Source organism: Taurulus bubalis, assembly GCF_910589615.1.
Source record: "Taurulus bubalis genome assembly, chromosome: 11".
Taxonomy (NCBI): Eukaryota; Metazoa; Chordata; class Actinopteri; order Perciformes; family Cottidae; genus Taurulus; species Taurulus bubalis.
Genome location: NC_136599.1, coordinates 7,048,472 through 7,073,154, shown reverse-complemented (window position 1 = coordinate 7,073,154; position 24,683 = coordinate 7,048,472). Strand labels below are relative to the sequence as shown.

General features: G+C 42.1%; 1 protein-coding gene across 1 annotated transcript; it reads right to left on the bottom strand.

The window, feature by feature from the left end:
• Positions 1–4,951: 4,951 nt before the first annotated feature.
• On the bottom strand, positions 4,952–11,515 carry LOC306744178 (quinone oxidoreductase-like; the record flags this gene model as incomplete). The annotated part of the gene is made up of 8 exons (XM_079226764.1): positions 4,952–5,178; positions 5,271–5,366; positions 6,101–6,202; positions 6,315–6,464; positions 6,558–6,609; positions 7,581–7,744; positions 9,381–9,533; positions 11,408–11,515. The coding sequence occupies 8 exons, from the start codon at positions 11,513–11,515 to the stop codon at positions 5,017–5,019; spliced, it is 987 nt and encodes a 328-aa protein (XP_079082890.1). The 3' UTR covers positions 4,952–5,016.
• Positions 11,516–24,683: the final 13,168 nt, after the last annotated feature.

Sequence of the window (24,683 nt, the reverse complement as noted above, 5' to 3'; positions counted from 1 at the left end):
CTCCGCTCTTCCACCTACCAGCACATTTAAAGCTCATGATTAACATGTCATACATTAGTTTAATCCATGCAAAAACCCTGAAAAAAGGGACCCCTGTTTCCAGTCTTTATGCTAAGCTAAGTTAGCCGTCTCCTCGCTATAGCTTCACATTTGACGTATTGGTACGATATCAGCAAGAAGGCCAAAATAAAAAAAAGCACATATCCCCAAATATTGAACCATTCTTCCAATAAATTAACTCCAGCTCAGTCAGTACGCGTTGCACCCTCAAAGTGAGCCTGCAGACTTTTCAGTTTTATTTTTAAAATGAATTGTCACTTCTGCCCTCTCCGAGATGTGCTTTTCTCCTTCCTCTGCTTTTATCCATTGCCACCGTTTATCTAGGATCAGAATTTTGCCTACCGTACATTGTGTGACTGTAATCCAATTCAGAGAAATGTTTGCGGCGGCAGCCAAGAGTCATTGTTATACATTGAGACACCCTATCTGGAAAAAGCCACCAAACCGCCTTTACAATCACAGCGCGCAGGATAAGCCGTGTTTGGTTTTAATCTTCAGAAGCAGCTGCAGTCAGAACACAACTACAATGCATTTTATAGCAGATGAACCTGTATCGTGTGGGAGAGAGAAGGCTGCCTAAAATGAACCCACGGAAATATGTACACATGTAAATTATGTTTATTCAACAGGATTATTAATGGCCAGCTACAAAAAAAAAGCATTTGAGGTTATATTAGCAGAATATACACAGATTTAGCTACTGCCAGAATGCAAATGTATGTGCTGTAGAATTTGCATGCTGCATCCAGTTGTGGATTTACCCTCATGGTCACAAAGAACATTTAAATAGAGTTATGGCTTGGTCTTGAATGTGCCAAAAAAAATAAGTGCATGGAGCATTCCAGCTTATCTTAATTGCTTTTGCTTGTGATATTACTCACCAGTCCATCAAAACTAAACTGCATTTACAGTTGCAGTGTTGAGGATAACTCAGTTTGTGTTCTTGCTTCTTTGAGGATTTAAAACGGCTCAAATGTGTTTGTTATACACCGGATAAACCTGCAAACTGTGTGAGACCGAAGAGGTAAACCTCCCAGATATTTACACATACAAATATTTATTAATCTTATGTTCATAAAAGCCAACAGCAAATGAAAAAAACCCTCTGATCTGTGGCTTTTGCTGATCCCCTAAAGGACTTACAGAGAGTTCAAACTGGCTAATACTGGAACTTATTGGAGGTAAGCGTCCAAGTGTGTGTCCCTTAAAGTTGTAGGGTAACACAACTGAATAATATATGAAATGGTGGAAACCTTAAAAAACTGAATCTGGGCATTTGCTAGTATTTGGTCAAGGTATTTATCATGGAATATTGTAATATATGTTTCAAGTGAACATGAAAACAATCAAACTAATTGAGTAATTGGTTGTGTACACTTCATTAAATATAAATGTGTCAAATTGTATGCAATTCTGATCAAATAAAACAAACAATCAAACAGTGATGATTTGCTTATGATTCAGATCACCATATGCTTTGATATTTGTGTATGTGTATTATATGTGTGTGCTTTGTTTGAGGCTAGTGTGTGTTTCCAGCTCTGATTATTCCAGCTGTTTCTTTGTCTATTATAAACAGAAGCTGGGATTAATTTCCATGTACACCAGCTTGTGTTCGGCAACAACCGTGAATGGTAAACAAATGAATAATTCCATCTTCAATACCAGCTTCATTAAAGGATGTGCTGTAATGCAATATTCATCATGTTATTATGCATCATGTTATTATGCATCCAGGACATTCATGAAATGTTTTCACCTCTGTAATCCAGCTAAACTTTGGACAAGACTGTCCAATATGCTCATTCCTCTTTCTGCTCTAACAAGTGTTTTGAGTTCTTACATATTTGTCTGAACTTCACGCAATTACTGCATCTAACGATCTCTGTACTATATAAATACCCTCAGATTAAATGTCATATATCTGGTAATTAAAATCACTCTGAGAAATGGTTATTGATAGCTTCAACAAGGAACTTTCATGTGATATTGTTTTGGCGGACCCTGTGGACCAAAGTGGTTGTGTTTTCGTGCAGCAGATTCCCTTCAGAGAAACTCTCATTTTACTGCAGCTGGGTCAGACCGTGTGGTCTGTATAGTCCTGGTTCTGGTTCTCCCGTGCCGAACTTCCCTCCATCTGGCGTAGCAATGCGGCCTGGGCCTCCAGCAGCGTGGCTTCAATGTGTAGGAATAGTTCGACATAAAGCCTGGAAAAAGGGGGAAACAGCTAGCTTGGTCCTGTCTTAAGCTAACATACAACAATAGCATAAAGGTTTGGCACCAACCACTCTGTCAGAAGCAGAACTTGTTCTTTTTACACTTTGGGTTTAAAACATTTGATAAAAAGTGTTAATTTGTGTAATTGTGTTACCTTTGGACAGAGCCAGGCAACTGTTTGGCTACTGTTCCCCCTGTTTCCAGTCTATACACTAAAGCTAAGCTAGGTGCTAACAGCTAACATGAGAGTGGAATCAGTCTTCTCATTAAACTCACAAACTATTCCTCTCAACCAACTTGACATCATTCTTCAGGTGTAAAGGCTCTGCTAACAAACACAATATAATTTCTAGGCTCATAAATATAGATTTGTGTCCTTTCGTGTCGAGACTTCGATGCGCGTGTCGAATAATCCAGGTAGATTTTGATGAAGCGCGTATCGAAGCTTGTGTCGATGACGTATGTGGTGACGTTCGAAGCCTCGCGAGCCGGTCGTACCACTGATTCAGAAAATAGTTTGTGGGTTTGCCGTGCGATTTGAAATATAAGGGGCAGCGAAACTCAATGGATTTCCCCCTTCCTCTCTGTACCCAGCTTCATGTGTGCCTGTGAAAGGGTATTTTATAAAGCAGGCGAAATAGTCTCAAAAAGCCCAGCACTGTGGAAAAGTTCTTATTTTTTACTTAAAAAAAATTGGACACATCAGCATGGACTGACGGAGCCGATCCTCTGACTGAAAGTCGGATATTCTAACCACTGACCCACAGTCACATCACAACTCTCCCAATTTGTTTCGAGTTTTGATTTTGACCCCGTCATTATATCATAAAGATAGACACAATATTAATAAGTGAATAATTGATTGGCGTCACAAACATAATTTATTCAATTTAAAGCTTCACACACCAAAGCCATAGTGTTGTTATGATCACTCTGCCTGTTTTACATGTAGTGTCCACTTGGTGGCGCAGTAGAGCAAATGAAGCTCCATGAAGCTTCGGCCCCTGAGCGAACCGATTGGATGGAAAGCTTCAATGCTTCAGGAAGCTTCATCTCGCCGTCACTACTTGAGAGCCCTGCTAATGTTTGCATTAAATCCACAAAGCAGAGTGGATGGACCGAATGTGAACATGACCCACCAGAGAGCAGACTGGTGGTGTTACGTGCCGACAGACTTTCAGCAATTTCATCTGAAATGACAAGAAGTGTCGCCGCAGAAAACTATACATGAGGTCCCATACAGCTAGCCCTTAAACCTGCAGTACTAAGTGATTGAGCATTTGAAGTAATAACCTTGAAAATGTTATTGAATCAAATGTGTCTTTGCAGTTGTTTTGCGTCTCTTCGGAGTGCACCTCTTTACCATCATTTTATGTTTCTCTCATTTTGCTTGTGTAGCCCGGGAGCCCTGTGACCCCTTGGCCGGTGCCTGTTGGTGCCTGTCAGCAATCAACCCATGACTATATGGTTGAGTATAATGTTCTTATCAACCCTCAATAGAAAATCATAATTAGACACAAAACTCAACAGTGCCAGCCTAACGTTAGCTCCAAAAGATAAAACGTTAGCATACATCTTGAAAGCTGAAGAGCCAGACATTTTCCTTAGGAGTTGATGGAGACCAAACCTGCATGCAGTTTGAAGCTAAACACTGATGCCTGTATGATTCGCTCCACCAAGGCTATCTGTAGCGTGGACCGTGGTTCATCGTGGTGTGTCTTTGGTGCGTTCCCACTGCTCTTCTTCTTGGCAAGACCCGCCTTGTGGAGCATTCAAACACTAGGACTGGCTAGGCGTCCATGCTCGCCAAGGTACTGGTGACCTGACTTGTTCTGGTCCTATGCCCTGACCCCAACTACTCAAGGACAATGACTAACCTTAACCAATCATCTCTGTCTCAACCAGCTACGCAAGAAGAGCGGTGTGCTGGCTTAACCGAGTCGAAGCCTCAGATTTGCTGGGCAGAATTTAATTAAACACACATTTGTATCAACTGAAATATTCATGGTATAGAAAAAAAACAATTGAGACATTACGCACCTGATGGTGATTACCAATGTTAAATGATGCTTTCCTGGTGCAGAATACCAAATACTCCCAGCAAGCGAGTGAGCAAGATATCTCCACAGCTGATTAACAATCCACAGTACACCAAAGAGAGCACCGGAACATGAGGACCTGTTTTCAGCCTGGCTTTAGTTTCTGAACATCTGCTGCATACTTCTAAACCAGAGAAATACTGATCAGAGTGCAGGGTCAGTTAAAAGCCCATTACAAACTGCTCACCTGTTGAACAGAACCCAAAGGTCTACCCCTGCGGGCGACATGGTACACTCCACTGCCGTATTAATCCATAAGAATTATCTGAAAAACCCCGGGATGGTCGGCTGGAGGGAGACTTCAATTGGGAGCGCCGTCATTTACTAGTTGCTACAGCGCTGAAGCAGATCCAGTGTGTGTCTATCTTAAGTTACCTGGCATCTCTGGAGCATGCTCAGTAGAGCCGGCTGTCACCTGAGAGGTTCAGATGTCATGTTGGACTCCTCTCAGATATGAGCCTTTACCTTTAGTCCTTTCTATTACTTCCTTTTACCCAAATGTCAATATTCTTTATTAGGATCACAAAAAGATTCCAACATGTCTTTATTATTTTATTTATGTATTTGTATTAACCATTGTTTGCTTGCAAGAATCTTTCCTCTTTCTTTCCCCTAGTATTAACATGCTATGATCACATCATCACACGATCAGGACTGTCTTCCCAGCAGCCCCGGGACACTCAATGATGTCATGATGAGCCTGGTCGGCCTTGGCGAGCGGATACTGGGAGCCGACGACCGGACGCAGCCAACCAGCTTCCATCCCCGCGTAGAGCAGCGCCGCACACTCCTTGTTCTCCTCCTGAGAGAGGAGGGAGGAAATGTACAAAACATGTATTTTAACGATCTGGAGCATTGTATCAGGACGACTAGTGTGATGCCACTGCTTCGTACCGGCGTAGTAAAGGAAAAGACCACTCCCATGATGCTGCTCTCCTTCGCCATGTTGTCTCTGGGGTTGATCTCCACGGAGCCTCTGCTACCAATTAGCTAGAATAAAGGAGAAAGAGAGACTTTTGAAGCGATCTACAGGAACGAGCTACACTGGCATGCTGCTTCCACTCTAGGCAGTAGGGCCGAGCTGTGATGCTGGGCTGTACTACAGAGTTTTAGAAATCTAGGGGGCGTATTCAAAAACCATCCTCGGGCTAAAAGTAGCTCCCAACTGGTGGAAAAATAAAGGGTGTGGCAGTACTAACTTTTTGGTCGAAGAGTAATTCACAAGGCATTTAAGCGCTAAAAGTAGCTCCTCAGTCTGAGAGAAGTTGAAGGAGTCTACGTTTGATTTTGTCTCATTTGTTCCATGCTCCCCCTGTATATTGATGAATATTTCATTTCTCATTCACTGCCAACCAATCACTGTGGACATAGTATTCATAAAACATGATGTCATTCGTTGAAACCGGGTCAACCCCGCCCCTTCTTAGCTTAAGCAGTCTCTCAGTTCCTTAGTAAAAGGTATCTCTCTGCATTTCTGGGCTGATCTTAAAAAGGGACAGTTCACCCCAAAAATCAAAAGTTCCAATTGTACCTCTTAGCTTTAGTGCAATTTATTGATCTGGATTATATTAGTGTCTCTACAGCCAATATCGCCAAAACGAGACCACTCTCAGGCAAGATAGGGATTTTTGATTTTGGAGTGTCCCTTTAAGAGAAAACAGTTAGTGAGGAACTTTTAGTGCCATTGTTGAGAGGTTTGTGAATACGGCGTCCGTGCTACTGACCGTAACCCGTCCTCCCACGGCCAACATCTGGAGGTCTTTACTGAGGTTGACGTTTGCCAGCATCTCCAGTATCACGTCGATGCCTCTGCCCTCTGTGGCTTCCTACAAACACACACACAACTAAAACACCTGGCAGAACCAAACAAAGCTTTTTCTTCAAGAAACTAAGAATAAAAGGTGATTAAATGGTATTTGTGTGTGTGTCTGTGTGTACCATGATTTTATCTGTGTAGCCCTCTTCTCTGTGATTAAAGGCCAGGTGAGCTCCGTTGCTAAGGGCCAGCTTCAGTCCCTCCGGCGTCCCTGCCGTCCCCAAAACCCTGAGACCCATAGCGCGGCCCAACTGGCACGCTGCCACCCCAACCTAAACATACGCACAAACACGTAAATGCAATGAGGATGTGGAAACATTTAAAAATATATATGTAATTAGAAAAGAAGAAACAAAGAATGGCACCCCTCCACTGGCTCCATGGATGAGGATGGTCTCTCCAGCTTTGGTGTGAGCTCTGCAACACACAACACCTCAGTTAAATCACTTTAGTCATGACACCTGTGATTAACTGGCTTGTTTAAAAAGGCCCAGCCCTGCATTGTTCTGTAAATTGTTCTTGTTGTAAACAATCCCATTCGGCTTAATAATTTGCTAAAGGCGGAGCTGGACATTAGACTCTAACCAGGCTGCAACCTCTGAAAAGTGAAGCCAACGCCAAAATACCTTAAACCGGCAATCTATCTAATGTCCACCAGGGTGCGACTCCTCTGGTTGTATAGAAGTCTATGTAAACATTGTAAACATGAGTTTATGTTTCAATCTCTAGTTTCAAATCTTCTTCAATACAGCATGAAGTTCATTTAGTAAATTATGGTATATTTAGAGTCAAACAGAACATAAAGCAGAGTATGCTTTAGGGCGGGGCTACAAGGTGATTGACAGGTCAGTTGTGTTTTCGTCTTACATTTTTAACCCTTTCACTTTGTTTTTAGATGAAAAGAAATTGTAACATTTTGGTCGCCAAAAATATCTTCTTTAGCATTCAGTTGCTCACCTTCTTGTGTCACAAAACCAAGATGGCGACAGCTAAATGCCATGCTCAAGGCTATAGGACTGCAGTCCACAAACCAACGAGTGACGTCCCCTTCTTATATACAGCCGCTTTTAACACGCATTACTCAAACAGGAGGACATTGTGTGTTTGTTGGGGACTGTTTTCAGCATTTTCTGATTACAACTTAAAAAGCTGAATCACCGTGCACACTACTTATACAACCACTTAATTTATTTTAAAGTGAATTCCTGACTAAGTAACTTTCAGTGCACTGCGCTGGAGTTGCTGTCACCAAGTAGATTATAAAAATGTAAAAAAGCACATGCAATCTCATTTTGTGTGATTTCTCAAGCTGCATTAAGGGGAATTGTTTTGATGTTATTGGCTAAGAAGTGACCTGAAATAATGGAGGTTGAGAGCTGTGGTCTTACTTGTGAACCAGAGCCCTGTAGGCGGTGAAGTAAGGGATCCCTATGGCTGCACCCTGGGTGAACTGGAGCGTGTCGGGCAGCTTGTGGACACAGTGGTCGGCTGCCACGGTGTACTCTGCATACCCTCCGGTCTCTGTGGCCGTGGTGAACACCCGGTCTCCTGCCTGGATGACACACGGTGGAACATATTTACTGCAGTTAAATTCTGTCAAAGTATTGAAACCGTGGATACACTTATTGTTCAGCTTTCCGACAACCAGAGAGACATATTGGTATGTCTACTGTTGGAGGAGTATCTGTGTCTTTAGGTGGTCCAATACAGGCCAATATGATTGCAGCAAGGCCGAAATCCTCCTTGTGCCACTGGCACCATAGTGGCAGGCGGCAGTCAGGTGGCACGCAAGCGGCACCCGTGGCATTTTAGTTTAAATGTATTACAATCTGCTGAAATAATGAGAATAAATCATTCTTTTTATTATACTTTACAAGTATAAATACACGTTTTTAAATACAAGTCGGATAATATCTCCACGTGCCCTCTTCTTACATGTAGGTGTCGGTAGGCCACGAGCTGCCAGTGCCAATAGTGCCACTAGGTGTAGAAACTGACTGAATGAAACCCAAGAAATTAAGATATTTAGAAAAATGACAGCGCAGTCATATCAATAAAAATAAAAGTTGTTTGATCAAATGTCAGTGGAAGTTGTGTTTTCAATTAGTGGAAGAAAGGTAAATAAAAGAGGGGGGAGACTCCTCTGTCGACTATTGGCACTGGCAGCTCGTGGCACGACTGACACCTCCATATAAGACTTGTATTAAGAAAAACAAATTTTAAAACGTAGGCATAAAATCAGTGTCAGTTGGCACTATGTATACAAAAAAGTTCAAAAACAAACATAAAAAAGTTGTCATTCATTATTGCAGCTGATTATCAATGACTATTAAAGTGGGCCTAATAATTAGTAAAGACTGCATCTTTGTTCCTTTCAGTTTCAAAACGGCCTAAATCATAACGTTGTTAGCGGAAGTATTGCAATAAAGTACATTTCTAAACAAAGCTGAACCTGGTTGCTCAACACACGGCATAGTTTCATGATACATAGATTGACTTATTCACACCGTTACCGAGTTACATTTCTCATCAGAGTTCAATGGGTCCAGTTTATATTCAAGGGTTTAAGATCTACGTGGAGAAAAAAAGTTTATCCCACAGTTAATTAGAATCTACATAACTGTGCGGTTATACTCGCCGTTACACTCAAGAGAGATGAGTGTTCAGGTTTACCTGGTGGAAAAAGTATTCCAGTGTTTAGCTTAGACCACCTCAAAGTAAAGTATCATAATGGTGGTATAACATGATAAGATAAATGTAAAAGGCTGGTACATTATAAATATTATGTTATATAAGTGTAATATACTATGAAGTGAAATGTAGCAGTAGTAAAACACTATTCATTATAGTATAGCAGTACTGCATATTGTAATTATTAAGTCTACAATAAGGCCCACATTATCCATCTATCTGTACACCTGCGTATTGACAACAGAAAAAACGCAGCTCCTCTCTGACTGAACTCAAATCCATACTATGATCATAAAACTGATTTTCGGCAGCTGACCTGTCGTAACAATGGGTGTTATTGACAAGTGTCAATAAGAAATACAATTTAACTAACATGCCAGGGGTGCCGTTCTCTTGCCGCTGTCCTGACGCCTGCCTGACGCCTGCCACTGTAATCACACTCGTGTCTCTCTCCGATTGTTCGGACATTTTTATTAGTTTAATTTTTTTCCTCAGACCTTTACTGCAGTCACCCCTTCTCCAACCATTTCCACCACTCCGGCTACGTCTGAGCCCGGTGTGTATGGCAGAGGGGGCTGCTGGATGTACGTCCCGGCCCGGATGTACGTTTCCAAGGGGTTCACTCCACAGGCATGGACACGGATCAGCACCTGCAGCAGAGAGAGACATTGAAGCTAGAGCTGTAGAAGGATGATGATGATGATGATGATGATGATGATGACACTAGATCAGGGGTCAGCAACCTTTTCTATCCAAAGAGCCATTTTGCCATTTTTTCCACCCAAAAAAACCTGTTACCTGTTTATAACTATCAAAGAGGAGACAACAAATTGTCATGTGTCGGCTACATTGATGTCCATTAAAAACACAACTAAGCAGACCTTGAGTCATATCTATATATGTGGCACATGTGGTAGAGTGTCTATCCTGTAACCACAAGGTAGCAGGTTCAATACTGGTCATCCTCATGTGAGGATTACATTTTAAACGCATGTCTTTTGCTACGTTTACACTGAGCGTCCTCACTACAGACCTTTAGAGCACCGCAAACGGAGGAGGACGGATCCGTCTTTATTAGCAGACGCCTGAGTGTCTCATGAGCTGCCACAGAACCAGCAGCAGGAGTGGAGTTTGGAGACTTGAACCACTCCCTGAAAGTATATTTACTTTGCTCAGATTGCTGCAACAGTTGAGAAATCTCTCTTCTGCAACTTGATACTGTTCAGCAGAGTGTTTGTTCTGGAAGAGTCTTTCAACATGTTTTATTGTTTGCTAACTCCTCGCCACATACCGTTGGCAGTGAAAGCAAATGAATACGTCCACGCAGAATTAAACTACCTTTCTCTGTTGATAGTTTAGCGAGGGTGGGGCTCTGAATCACGAGTAGCACCTGAAGGGGAAGCTGCTTGACAGCGACGTGACAGGATGTGATGCACATTTTAGTTAAAGAAATATTTGAACATTTATTTTTATTTTCAGTGACCCAATATCACCTCAAACGCCAAGATAAGAGGAATTCCCTTTGAAAGATTTTCCACTGGGCAAAAAAAAAAGGGAATAAATCAAAACGTTTTTGTTTTTTTTGTCAAAGCCTCAGGGAGCCTGATATCGTGTGTCAATTATTGGATGCCTGGTGTAGCCTCCGGAAGAACTCAGTTCAACAACTTCTCTCGTCTCGCCTCGTCCTAACATCTGATTCGCTCTATCTTGTCAAGAGGAGAAGAATCCGTGTTCTCATCTTTTCTCACAAGACTGGAACGTGCAACGACCATAATGCTTCCCTAATGTCAACATACTGATAAACAGTTGTGGGTGTTGAAGTGCGCAGGCGTGTGACTAACTTCCCTTGAGAACTGGACATTTCATAGACACAACCACCTCCAGCTGCATAGCTGTGTTATACTGACCTCGCTAACCTGAACTTTAATAGACATGAAGAGTAATGGAGAATATCTGCAGAATATAAGGATTTATATTATCAAGCCGCAACAGACGGGCTAAAAGAGCATGCGGCTGCGGAGCCTCGGGTTGCCGACCCCTGGCCTAGTACAAACAAAGTGGAGGCTGGCTTGACCGCAGTTTTTTCACTGCGGTTTTATGTCAAAAATACTAAATAGGTTTTACACATACGTGAAAAACACAACCTATTCTATGGAAAGAAAGGACGTATAATAAAAGTGTCTACCAATACTACAGTGGTGACTGATCAAAAGGCATGCGCCCAACCCAGTTTGTGAGGGATTGCACAATCTGAAATAAGGGGGGGACTTTTCAGCTCTTATTTTCCCAGTTAAAAACATCATAAAAGTAAGTTACATTATTTTAATAAAGTTTGTTGAAATATCTACATTGTTATTGGATTTTAAGCAGCTATAAATCTGGAAGCCATTTCTAAAGTAAGCTTCCCGACACTGCTTTTACACAATTTTTTGCATTAATTTTTTCCATAAATTTTTACTGTGGCTGAACTTCCACCTGTAAACTGGGTGGTGTTGAGCCACTCTACTTCCTCTGTCTGTCTCACCTGTCTGCGTCCGGGCTGTGGTGTGGCCACATCCGCACAGAGGCGAAGCACCGACGGCGCTCCAAACTCGCTCACTCTCACAGCTCTCATCAGCCTGCTGCACGACATGTCTGCTACGGGAGAAAAGAACTTCTAACGCGGGAATCCCACTCTTAAGCCCGAGACGTGTGGGTGCAGCCTCTGCGGGTTCACAGATCCGGTAATACGCGCAGCAGCGCCTCCTTCTGAAATGTGCAGCAGCATTTCCATGTAGTCACTCCCATGGAGTTCACAAAATTCTGGTAAAATATGTAAGGAAAAACTAAGTTAACCCAATTGTTCCTCAGTTTGGGTGCATAACACTTGAGCTAATTGAATTACAAACCTCTCAAGTAACCTTTACGGTTTGTGCTGCCCTTAAACCAGTATCCAACATCAACCACAAGGTCCTCGGCGTCAAATCCAGATATCTGCAGAACATAACATGAGCACAAAGATATATTCATTTAGTCATTATATAGCACATTATTTACTTCACCTTCACTGAACATATTTAATGGAAAGCAAACATGTTGAAACTTACTTCTAAAAACCGCAACAGCTTCTTCCACTTGTGGTGCACATGTCGAGAAATCTGTGCACAACTTTGGTGGTATCATGAAACACACTTACAGTTAAGGGGTTCATCTTCTCTAGTCCTGTAACAATACTATGGTACATAACTAACTCTGCATGCATGTGAAAGTTCAGTGTGTGTGACATGAACATAACATGAGCTGATGGAAACAGGCAATTTAGCTGTCAAAGGTGTCATTTGAGCCAGGCCAGGATATTCATAACATGCTAGCATGAATAGAATGCTAGCATGTCTGAATGTTCAAGCAAACACATTTACAAATAATAATGCCCATAACATCATTGAATATTAAGGGCTGTCTAATATTCGTTTGAATGATAGGCTTTATATATTTGTAATAGGCCTACTCAAATTTGTTGTTGCCTATAAACGAAGTGCGGAGTGAAAGCTATAGTGAAAAGGCAGGCTGTAGCCTAGAACTGTGTTGGCTACAAGCATTAAAAACTGATGCTAATTATCTGGGAAATATTCTCTAACTGCAGTCAAGTTGTCATTGCTTGTGTCAAACCAGGCATTGTGAATTTGTTGTAACATTAAAACAGGAGACGATTTACTCTTTGTAGATCCTCGGAGCTCCAGTGGTTTCCTCAGCTGAACGGAACTTTAGTGATGTGTCGGTCGCGAACGAAACGGCTCTGAGAGCCGGCTCTTTGACATGAACGACGGGAGCCGGCTCCTGATTGTATGAAAGCCCGTTTCCGCCACAAAAAAAAAAAAAAGAGATGGAAAAAAAAAAAAATCTCATAATTATGAGATAATAAAGTCGAAATTATGAGATAAAAAGTCATAAATATGAGATAAAAAGTCATAATAATGAGATAAAAAGTCATAATTATGAGATAGAAAGTCATAATAATGAGATAAAAAGTCATAATAATGAGATAGAAAGTCATAATAATGAGATAGAAAGTCATAATAATGAGATAAAAAGTCGAAATTATGAGATAAAAAGTCATAATAATGAGATAAAAAGTCATAATAATGAGATAGAAAGTCGAAATTATGATTATGAATTATTATGAAGTGCGCATGCGCTTCAGTGGCACCCTTTGTGGCGAAAACGGGCTTCCATACCTTGGGAGACGTTTTTTTTTTTTTTCCTCTCTCTCTCTCTCTCTCTCTCTCTCTCTCTCTCTCGCTCTCAAGACGCATTTGATTGGTCAATATGTGTTGCGTCGTCTCTGTGCCTGCGCTGAGCAGAGGGGGGAGGGGCGGGAGTTACACACAGCACATCACACACAGCAAGCACACGAACAGGAGGGAGTCAGAGGAGTCACGAGAGAGAAAGAAAGCAACGGACTGGAAAGGTAAAACAAAAAAAAGTTGAGAAAATGAGCGTCAACAGGAAACGCAGCAAAATCTGGACACATTTCAATTACATTGACCAAACAAAGGCAGAATGTAGAGTCTGCAAGACTAAAATCTCATATCGAGCTGGCTCCACAAACAACCTGCACAGGCACATGAGAACTGTTCATCCATTAGTGCAATTGGTAGAAAAAAGACAAGCAAGTGAGCCTGATATTAATGAAGGTGCCAGTATGTCTACTGCAACTGTTGCTGCAACTGCAGTGTCTACAGCATCGTCCAGTACACCACCACAACCACCTAAGAGTACATCCCACAGCTCTATGAGCCAATTTTTGCAAAAGTCTATGACCGCAGCAAGACAGAAGACAATTGATGAAGAAATGGCCAAAATGATTGCATGTGATTTCCAACCATTTTCAGTTGTGGATGACAAAGGATTCAGAATGTTTATTCATGCACTCAATCCAATGTATGCAATTCCAAGTAGGAAAACACTCTCCCAAGGAATCATCCCAGGCCTGTATGACAGAGAACGTGCTTCACTGCAAGAGAGGGTTAAAAAAGCCACAGCAGTTTGCCTAATAACTGACACCTGGACATCCCGTACCACCACATCATACTTGTCAGTTACATGTCACTTTGTTGAAAGTTACAAAATGGTGTCCTGTCTTCTGGATTGTTTTGAGTTCAGTGACAGACACACTTCTGACAACTTAGCAGAGGAGCTGCTCAAAGTGGCAAAAGAGTGGGGCGTGGACAACAAAGTGGTTTGCTGTGTTAGTGACGATGCAGCTAACATAACCAAAGCAAGTCAAACCCTGAAATGGACCCACCACCCATGTCTTGCACACACAATCAACCTGATTGTAAGAGATGCTCTGAAGGTGATGAAGCCCACTGTGAACAAAGTGAAGACAAAGTGGAGTTTTTCCACAGGAGCACAACAGCCACACATAAGCTCAAATCTATCCAACTACAGATGGGCATGCCTGAGCTGAAGCTCAAACAAGATTGTGTCACAAGGTGGAACTCCACCTTTCATATGATAAAACGGATTCTGGAGTCCAAGGATGCAGTCATCTCTACCCTGGCTGTTATGAATGCATGAGTTGATCCTCTGAGCCAAGAGGAATGGGAGGTACTGCAGGAGGCATGCACTGTTCTGGAGCCATTCGAGCAGGCCACTGTGGAGATCAGTGCAGACAGGTGTAGTGTACAAATGTTATCACATTATTATTATTGTTATTATTATTTATTGTTGTTGCATTTAAAAAAAAAAAGCAAATTAGACATGACCAGAAGTAATAATATATACTGCTAAATAAAACAAAGCATAATTTTAACACTTATTGTTTACTCTTTTTCAGCTATGTTACAGCCTCCAAAATGTTAATTCTGTGCAAAGGTGTGCAGAGAGTGACAGCTGAGCACCAGACCAGAGTAACAACAGGGAAAGTGACAGAGTTAATGGCTGCTCTCTGTGCATCCATGGACAGAAAGTTCCACAGAATTGAATATAACCATGTTCTCTCAGAATCCACCATTCTTGACCCAAGATTCAAGAAGCTGGCCTTTAATGATAACAGAGCGGTTGATGAAGCTCTTCAGAGAGTAACTGCAGCAGCAGCAAGATCCAGCCAGCCAACTTCACTGCCAGAGGGCCAAGAGGGAGGAGAGGCAGCAAAGCACGAACAAGAGGAGCCACAAGCATCAGCTGTTTGGAGGTTCTTTGAAGAACGTGCAAGTATAGACACTACAAGAAGGAATCCTTCAGCAGATTCGATTCTGGAAGTGAGATCCTACCTTGAGGAGCCCCTTTTCCAGAGAAGTGCAGACCCACTGAGCTGGTGGGAGACCAAGGCTTCAGTGTTACTCGTGTGATGGAACGGAGACTGTGCATTGTAGCTACGTCAGTCCCATCAGAGAGAATCTTCTCCAAAACAGGGCAGATCATTACAGAGAGAAGAAACAGGATCAGCCCCTCAAAGCTGAGGCACCTGGTCTTTCTAAATGTAAACCTTCACTGAAGGACAAAACTCTGGATGCTGATTTTTTTCTTTTTGTTTTACACATTTTAATTTATATTTTGTTGTGTGATTCTGTATGTTGTTTCACTTTAAATTTGTTAAGTATTAAAAAGCTAAAAGTTTTAAATAGTTAAACGTTAGTTAAGTTCATTTGTAAATAGTTAAATGTTTGTTTTTGCACTTTCTAATTATTATTTGTTGTCACTCTGTAGAGTGTATACATGAAAGTGTATTTGTATAATAAACATTTGATATAGTGCATTAGTAATTCATATTGCGCATCATTTTACATTATTGTTGGTAATAAATTAATTTAAGCGGCAAAAAAATCTGAAGAGCCATTTGGGAGCCGAAAGAGCCGGCTCTTTTTAGTGAGCCGAGCCAAAAGAGCCGGTTCACTAAAAAGAGCCGAAATTCCCATCACTAGAACTTTCAGTTTTGGAAGATCAGACGGCAATTCCAGGATGCTTTATTTTCATTGGTTGCTGGATTACATTTTACCCAGATACAACAGATACGTTTTTCTGATTGGCTATTCGTGCCCATTTCTTTTTTTTGATTGGCTTATGAGTGGCACCTCACGGCAGAACTCCAGGGGATTCGGGGTAGACGTGCTTGATTCCTCCATGGTGAGGGCAGCGCGACAAGGGGTACATCCCAAGTCTCTAAATTGTCATTTCCTCGCTCGATCCTCGATTGAACCGGAAGTGGTTCTGCGCCGCCATCTTGATGGCCGTCCCAAAGCTCTTATTCTGCTCAGAGGAGCGAGGACCGAGGAGCGAGGAGGGAAATAGGAGGAGCCATGATCGAGGAGCCCTGAGAGCAGGCTTCTAGGAAGTGTTTTAACGCTGGACACGCCCCCTCGCTGTTCATCTGTTATGTGATTGGACGCTGCAGCTGAGCGGACTGATCGCTGGAGTTTCATACCAGAGTGAATACGATCACAGATTAAACTCAAGCTATATATTATATCTGTTTTCTTATTCACCATCTGGTTAAAATATGTTCATTGTAGGTCTGAATAATAAAAGGACCACAAACAACTGTCTTTATAGATTTTAACTGTTGTTTCCCTCAATAACTTGTATTATATATGTCATTAAAATCAGAGAGCTGGAAAGAGGAAACACTTTTTACAACACGTAATGAAGAGAAAACATATTCATATTGTGGGTTATTTTATAATGATGTCACGATCAGAATTTCGAAACATACCGACGTAAATAATAAATAAATAAATAAGACGCATTCCGCCGGTAGAAATGAATCCTGCGCGTATAAGCAGGACACATCACAGTACATAAATACGTCTTATTTATTCATTTATTACGCAAGTGAGGGAAACTGGGATGCCATTTAAAGACTTGGGATTTACCCCGTGGACACAAATCATGCATGCATTGCGCGCTGATCGCCGCCGATCGATTCTGCGCAGAACTCGTTCGAGATGAGCCAGTTGTGTGCAGAATCGATCGGCGGCGATCGGCGCGCAATGCATGCCGGTTAGATTTGTGTCCGACTCGGTCCCGACTTGCTCTGACGTCATGCACACGTGGTCAACGATACTCTCACGAGATCAAGTCGCGATCAAGTCGCAAGTTGATTTCAGAGTCAGCCGCCGCGGTTGCTTTCCAACGACTGCGTGGCCCAGTGCATGATGGGAAACGCCTGGCTGTCGCCACATCAGAGAGCTGATTGGCTCTTAGATCTGACAGCAAACACCACGTGTTGTAGAAAATCCTTATTTTATGTGTAGTTGTAATTATTATTGACTATTCGTCTCATGTTTAATCTAAAAACACATCTTGTGTGGTTGCCAATACAAAATCGTATTTTCATAACACATATCTAAACCAGTAGTAATGTATTTCACAGGCAGACCTAAAAATACCAAAGGATGCAGCTACACACTCATTTCTACATAAATATATATTTATAAACACATATAATAAATCTAAACGTGATCTGTAAACTACAAGTAAACAAAAGTTCGGAAATAACAGGAAGTACTTTTTTCTATGACTTCCTGTGTGTACTTTGAAGGCAGCTGACAACTGTCCGACTTGATTGCAGTTTTTTGTCAACGCCTCCTGCTGCGGCCGCCTGCTCTCGTCTGGATTCCAGGCGAGGCGCAGCTCTAACGAACGAGCCTAATATCACACCAGTAATGCTAATTAATGGTACATCCAATATAGGTCAAGCATAATGATAAATAATATAGACCATATAAATAATAGAGAAATGTGCAGTTTAAATCATATATACATGCTCTATTTTGAACCTCATTAAATATAATTGCTATGTCAATTGTCTGTTTGTTGTAATTTACTTGCCACATGTTCTGTTGTGAAGAGAAAAAAAACGTAATCTATATTTGTTCCGTTGTTCTAATGAAAGACATTACAAGGTCCAACTTATTACAAACCATCTGGAAGGCACACAGACACTGCATTTCTCTGATGAACACCTTACACAGAGATGTTTTAACTTTGAAACTGAATGAAACCTTTAATCTGAAGTTGTTTGGAAATGTCACATCCATGTTTACCTTTTTTTCCTGATAAAATAGTAAAAACAAGCCGCACATGCCGGGAATAGAAATTGATAGTTTATCTTCTGAGCTGCGACATCTTGAATGGAGATTGGCAAAGAGTACCCGATGGCTTCATGGGCAGTCTTTGTCCCCTCCAATTACTTCCATGTCTCTCCTTTCCTCTATTCTCATTTGTTACATCGTCTGTGACCTTTCTATTGGATGTGGCAGCAGTCAAACGTCAATGTGTGAGCATATCATTGATAGAAGGATGGAGGTCATTACCTCCAGTTGTCTTGGAGATGGCTATGATCCCCTAGAAGGCGAAGGCCGGAGCCCGGGCCGCCGGAGTCGGCTTAATTACTGACCGGGCTTAATTGGCTCCTTGTATGGGCTGTGAAGAAAGCAGGATGTGACACTTAAGGCCAAACTTCCTCTGCCATCTGCCCTTTGTGTCAGTCCCATTAACCTTTCCCCGACCACCTTCTCCTCTGCCTTTTTATGTTCAATTAAAGGCACTATTTAAATGAGCTGGACTAGTGAGAGTAAGAGCTTTGTCACGGGCCATGTAAAAGGAAATAATTGCACCCTAAATAACTTCATCAGGAGACGGGTGGGATTGCTGCCGACAAGAGCGCCCCGTTTTGATTGGCTCGTGAGGTACGGAAACACCCACTGCAACGCACCGCTGGCCCTGGCGGTTATCACCCGACACATGTCACTGCACATAAACACAGAAATTGACAGCAAACGACAGCAAACCAAGATGAGCTTTATTCATATGTTATGACATTGTCAATAGTTATCTTTTAAAAGCTATGACGGGACATATGGATGATCATGGCGGCAGTTCAAGCCTGGATGTTTGGATGTTGGGAATTTCTGCATCCCACCTCACAGATGGCAACAAGGGCAGCCATACCCCAGACTGGTCTACAGTGTCCGAGCCTTTGAAATTATGTTATGTAGCTAAAAAAAAAAAATGTAGAATTGATTCAACACACTTCAAAGCACTCCACTGTTTCGCTTCAATGGATGTTCAATTGTCAAGATCAAATCAGTAAGAATGAATGTAACACTAAGCAATTACCTCGCTTACTTTGCTCCCCTTGTTAATCAGAGTCACAAGTAATGGTTAAACAAAAAAAGTTACTGGGCAAAAAGATAAAGAAAGTAGCTTTTATCACACTACACGGACGCTGCGCCTCACGGCTACATTCAGACACTATTGCATCTTTTATATATTATATTGAGTTGCTCAGTGTTTAGCTTTGCATCAAGGGAAAGTGTGAATTTTTGCACACGACTCTGAAATATGTGCATGCGTGTGTTTGCTTGTGTGTGGGTGTCTGGTTTCTACCACGTTCACAGATATAAGGCATAATTAGTTGCTGTGTGTCAGCAAAATGGCAGAAACTTCCAATAATAACGTTGCACATTCAAAGCGAACGACACTTCAAAAGGAAGCTAAAAATCTGCAAAGTAAAGTGGCGCTGGATGTTTGCCCTTTGGGATATTGTAAGCTCTGGTGTGTATTGGCCGTACTGTGTAATTAATCATACCACCTAACTGTATTCACAGGGTCCCCTTTGGTTAATTGGGCTGCGGCTGCAGAATGGACTAAGCAGTGATTTATTCAGCAGCTCCTCCTCCTCCCAGGTACCAAAGATGGATGGCTCACTCCTGCACCCAGCTAGCCCTGTGCTCCTCCATCCCTCAGGCCAATCGACACCGAGGGCACATTTACAAGACGGCCTTCAGAGTAACAAATTTAGAGAAGGAAAGGTACAGTGGAATCAGTCCCCCCCCCCCCACCCCCCTCGCCCCTTTCCTCCGTATTCAAGACATATACTGCTTAGAGCAGGAGAACAGATACAGATATTGACCATCTGTAGAAAGTTTAACAAGTGCACTTCCTCACAGTGTCTGCTGGGAAAAGTGAAAACAAACGGCGACCAAGGGTGAAGCCCCGCAGACATTTCATGGGTCTTTGTTTCATTTACTGGCCGTGCTGAGCGGCAGGCCGGCGGTAACTACAGCATTTCAAGCTCGAGTCTCTGTGCCAAGCTTCGTTAGACTGTTTTATCTGAGGTCAGGACTATTTGGTCCCACGGACTGTCGAGGAAAGTGTGCACTAAGACAAAGAAGTAGTTCACAGGCGGACTAACCAGTTGTGAAAAGTCTTAATTGAATCTTATAGTAAACTGAAAGTAATAGCCAATAGTACTTGACATTAAGGTTTAAACGCTCAAACTCATTTAAAATCCAGCCGGTGTTTCAGGAGAGACACGCCAGGTGGATATATGGTCAAATATTGAACTGAAAGATATGGCCATGAACCTTTACCAGTTGATTACTTAAATTAAGACTGTTTTACCATTTAGTGTTCTTTGAAAATTCAAATATGTGCTGATTTGCAGAAATCGGAACATCTGAGGATCCCAATTATTGTTTAATGTTGTTGACATGTTAGAGTCAATGGTTTTACAGAGGGAATTTTGGATATATATATATATATATATATATATATATATATATATATATATATATATAATTATTTTTATCACTCTGTCAACAGACATTCAAAAAATATATTTTCGCCATGCTTTTAGGAATAAAATGTTCTTTAAATCAGATTATGAATCAGTCTATAAATGATAACTAGTGCTGCTGGGGTGGAGATTTCTGGCTCAAAGTCTGAGAAAATGAGAAATTTGGGGCAAACAGCCTTGATTTGATTTAAAGGAGATTGTCACACAGTACACAGGTGTGACATCTAGCCTGCATTTACCTCATCCTCGCATGGGAGCAGCTGCCTGGGGAGGAGTTTCAGGTCCCTGTGTCACGCTCCATGCGGGTACTTGAACCAGCAACCCTCCAGTTCCCAAGTCAATTCCCCACGGACTGAGCTACTGCTCCCCAAAAAGTGTCTGCTGGATGTCTGAAAGAAAACACAAAATATCCCCAAATCTCAAAATTGACCAGTGCATGAAAAATTATGTCTTTCCCTCTTAAAGGTGTAGCGTTCCCTTTTATATTAGAACAGCACAGTGCAATTATTGCTATATAATTCCAAGCTTCTATCATAAAATGCAGAGATGAAAACTACTGTACTGTATGTTGACCATCCAATATTTAATACCAGATTAAATTGTATTGTTCAAATATATCTCCCGTTCAATCATATGTGACATTTCACAGATAATCGGTCAGATTGGAGAATTGACCCGATAATCAGAGCCCATATATCACCATTAGGATTACACCTTCTCTCGCTGTAGTTTGTTCCAGTGCCGCCGGTGGACCAATACCCTGAGATAACCATACTTAAATAGTTAATGCAGCTGCGGGGCCTCCTCTGCATTACAAATGGACCCATTTGTCTCAGCTAGACCCCCGCGGGGTGCGGTGCCACAGTCCATCTTCAGCAACTCTAATCATTCATCAATAGGCAGCAATCTGACACCCGCTTCCACAAGATACCGAACACTGCGATGTGGTCAAGGCCAGAGACGGACGTCCTGGTGTCAGAGAGGGGATCTGTCAACTGATATTACTCCAGACACCACAATGCCACTTCCCAGCCAAAACAGAGTCGGGATTGCAGGCTCCAAGTACAATCTGCTGATCTTTTTCTTTTCTAGTCTAGACACACACAAAAAGCAAAGGGATATATGTTTTGTTTACTACATGAATGCATCATAGATTTTACAAATCAAAGTCTGTGAACAGGTCATAGGGGTTCCTCCTCAATATGTAAAAACAGTTGTATATATTTGTATTTGTGGCCTTGGAGGGAGCTGCACAAAGTATATTACATTGCCACTTGAGTCAGCGTCAGTTGGGGACTACAAGTCTGAAAATGAAAAATAATCTGGAGGTGTGCAGTTAGAAAGAAGTGAGTACAGGACCTCTGGGCCCACTCCTCATTCTCTGCTGGAGGCTAACGGCTCGAGGCTATAGCCGCTACTAGCATAACACGCCCCAAAACTCTAACCGATCTGTCGGTGCTAAATAAAAAATGAATGCTGAATCCGTACTCTTTTAAATAGATGGTTAGAGTGCCAATTTATCATGACTTTCATTTTTACTCCTCACGCCTCAGTCTGTGAAAAAAAAAAAGAAAAACGATGCATAATGTCTTTTGTGGCTCTGGAATAGTCGTTCTGTGCTTGAACTTGGATCATCCATTTTTTTTAAACTGTCTCTTGTGAGTCCCTAAACTTAATAGAAGTGAAACACTAAATCGATGGTGTTCCTCTGTAAATTATGATTATAGTGCGAAAAACAAGGCAACAGATTCCTTTCCTCTACGTTTTTGGTGATGTCACTCTCTATTTGCCCGTCTTTGTTCGTACTAATGCAGTTTGCTCTGGTTGAGTGACACAAGTGCCCTCCTTCCAATTTTGCCTGACCGGGGGATGCCAGTCAAACTGCAATCGAAAAGACAAACGTTGGAGAGACTCAACTCCGCCAGCCGGTACCTGGATCCTGTTTTTGTGGAGAAGTTTGTAAACTTTTTTTATCCCCAAAATGTAACGCCTGGCGCTTATTTGTTGTGGTCATCACATCAGCGCTCTTGCAGAGGGAATCTGCTCTCCGTTCCCAGTGGAAATAAAAAACAGTGATAAAACTGAGCCCTCTCTATAAGCAACCAGCACAGATGCAGCCCGGGCTCGCCACGTTCTCCGGGGACTGCAGCTGCCACGCTGGGATTTGACAGGCGGGCCCCCTTTCCCTTTTGATCAATCAGGTAAGACAGAGAAGGGAGAGCGTGAATTCTAAAACTCCAGATGCGCCATCACCAAGGTGACTCTCATCTGTTACCCCTCCCAGCCGCTCTGAAAACACGCTCATCTGTCAGGGTGACAGAGCTCCTTTTTCTTTCTCTACTTTAGTTGGATTTAGACCTGATGAAGGGCCAGTTGGATGGAGTAGTAACTTAATTCAGCGGCCTCTGATTGTCATTTCTGGAGGACAGGCTTTAAATCACACTGCAGAATGTGGACTAATGAGGAAATGGGGGTTGGTACCTGCAAAACGGTGTTTCGTGGAATAGCCTTAATTGTACATTAACACACTTTAAGGGCTTCTTCATCAACCTTCCAGGTGTGTCAAGTGAATGGATTTGTGACCACATGGCCACGATGATTCCTCGATGTCTGCATCACTGACTCATGTTTTCCGCATTGTCTTTTTTTTCTTCTCTGTGACAGCAAACCTGCAACACCTCAGACTCAGGTGAGGAATCATTGCCGAAGCAGATTTTCTCAGAGTGAGAGTACCCTCTGCTGGACGTGATCACCATGTGCGTGGCTGCCAGGAGACGTGTACTTGACAACCAGAGCTGAGGCAAGACATGTGGAGAGGTATGAACATGAAACAAAACACTTCCCCAGAAATGGATGTCTTCAGAGAAAATCTGTGCATAGTAGACGGTGATGGAAATCCTCTGACATGTAAAAAAAACGGTAAGAAACGTCTTTTGAGGGAAGAAGAAGGTGTTTTCTCACTCAGCATACAAGTAGTGTTCATGTTCAAGCATCACCACAAGATGGTGTCATTTCTCCGAGATGTCACATGGTGTCGGCCTCAGTGTCATTTGGCAAATGTAATCTGAGTCTGCCACCTATTGGTAAAGACAGCAGACTGCCTTGTATTAAGCAGGATCACAGATACTAACTATACATCTAAAAAAAAGTACCTAAATAGCTCCATTTTAATCCATGAAACTGGCAAAACAAAATTGCAATCGTAATGTCAAATATTACATATTTAAAAAAGCTGCTGTAGTAAAATCGGTCTTCACATAATTGCTGCCAGCTAGAGACGCTGCACTGAAGCTGACCCTGACCTCTGACCTCCCTGTGGAGGCACCAAGCAAAGACGGTTGGCCTCCAGGGATGAACAGGTTTTACGGTAGCAAAGCTAAAGAGGGAGTGGTGTCAGATTTGAATATGTTGTTATGCAAATGCTCCACTGTATGCATTACTCTTCACAAAAACATACATGATTGATTGGAGTGGATGTTATTAAAATGATTTATATTGTATTAGTTAAAAGAAGGTGAGCAGAAGTATATATTTTTATGAATGTCATAAATAGTAATACATATTATATATATATATATTTTAAAGAAAGATATCTGTGCATGTTAATGCTGCTGTTGCCAAAGGAAGTTTCAAATATGGCACTGTGTTCACCCGTACAAATTTCAAAAGCTTGAGTCACAGTATGACTGATGCACCCCGCTGGATCTCATTCCAAAAATCTCAGGATGTGGATATGAAACTATTTAAAAAAGGGAGAGTGGAGCGTTGACTCAGTGACCGACGTACGGAGGTGAACTTAGGTAGTGTAAGAGCTCCTATTATCCCTAAGGGTGTCACATAAATACAGGGCCGTGTCCACTAAACAAGCAGCACGCGCTACTTCCTGTTTGTGTGAGTCAGATACTACTCATGAGCGGACTGAATCAGCCGGGCCCCATCCCCCGCCCACTAACCTCCATCCGCCCCCTCGCAGAAATATAAAAGACACCCACACAAATATTCCCATCTCCGCCCACTTTGCCTTTCAACTGCTCCCACACTTGTCCTCTCCCCTCCCGATGCATTTTTCTCTCTTTTTTTTTTTACTCTATAGAGGGAGGATGTGAGTGCCGTGTGTGTATATGTGTGTGTGTGTGTGTGTGTTAGTCATGTTCAGGCTCAACCAGGGCCAACAGCAGCACAAGCAGGGGGAAACCCAGGCTTCAGGAAGGAATAGGATGTTATGTCCACATCTGTT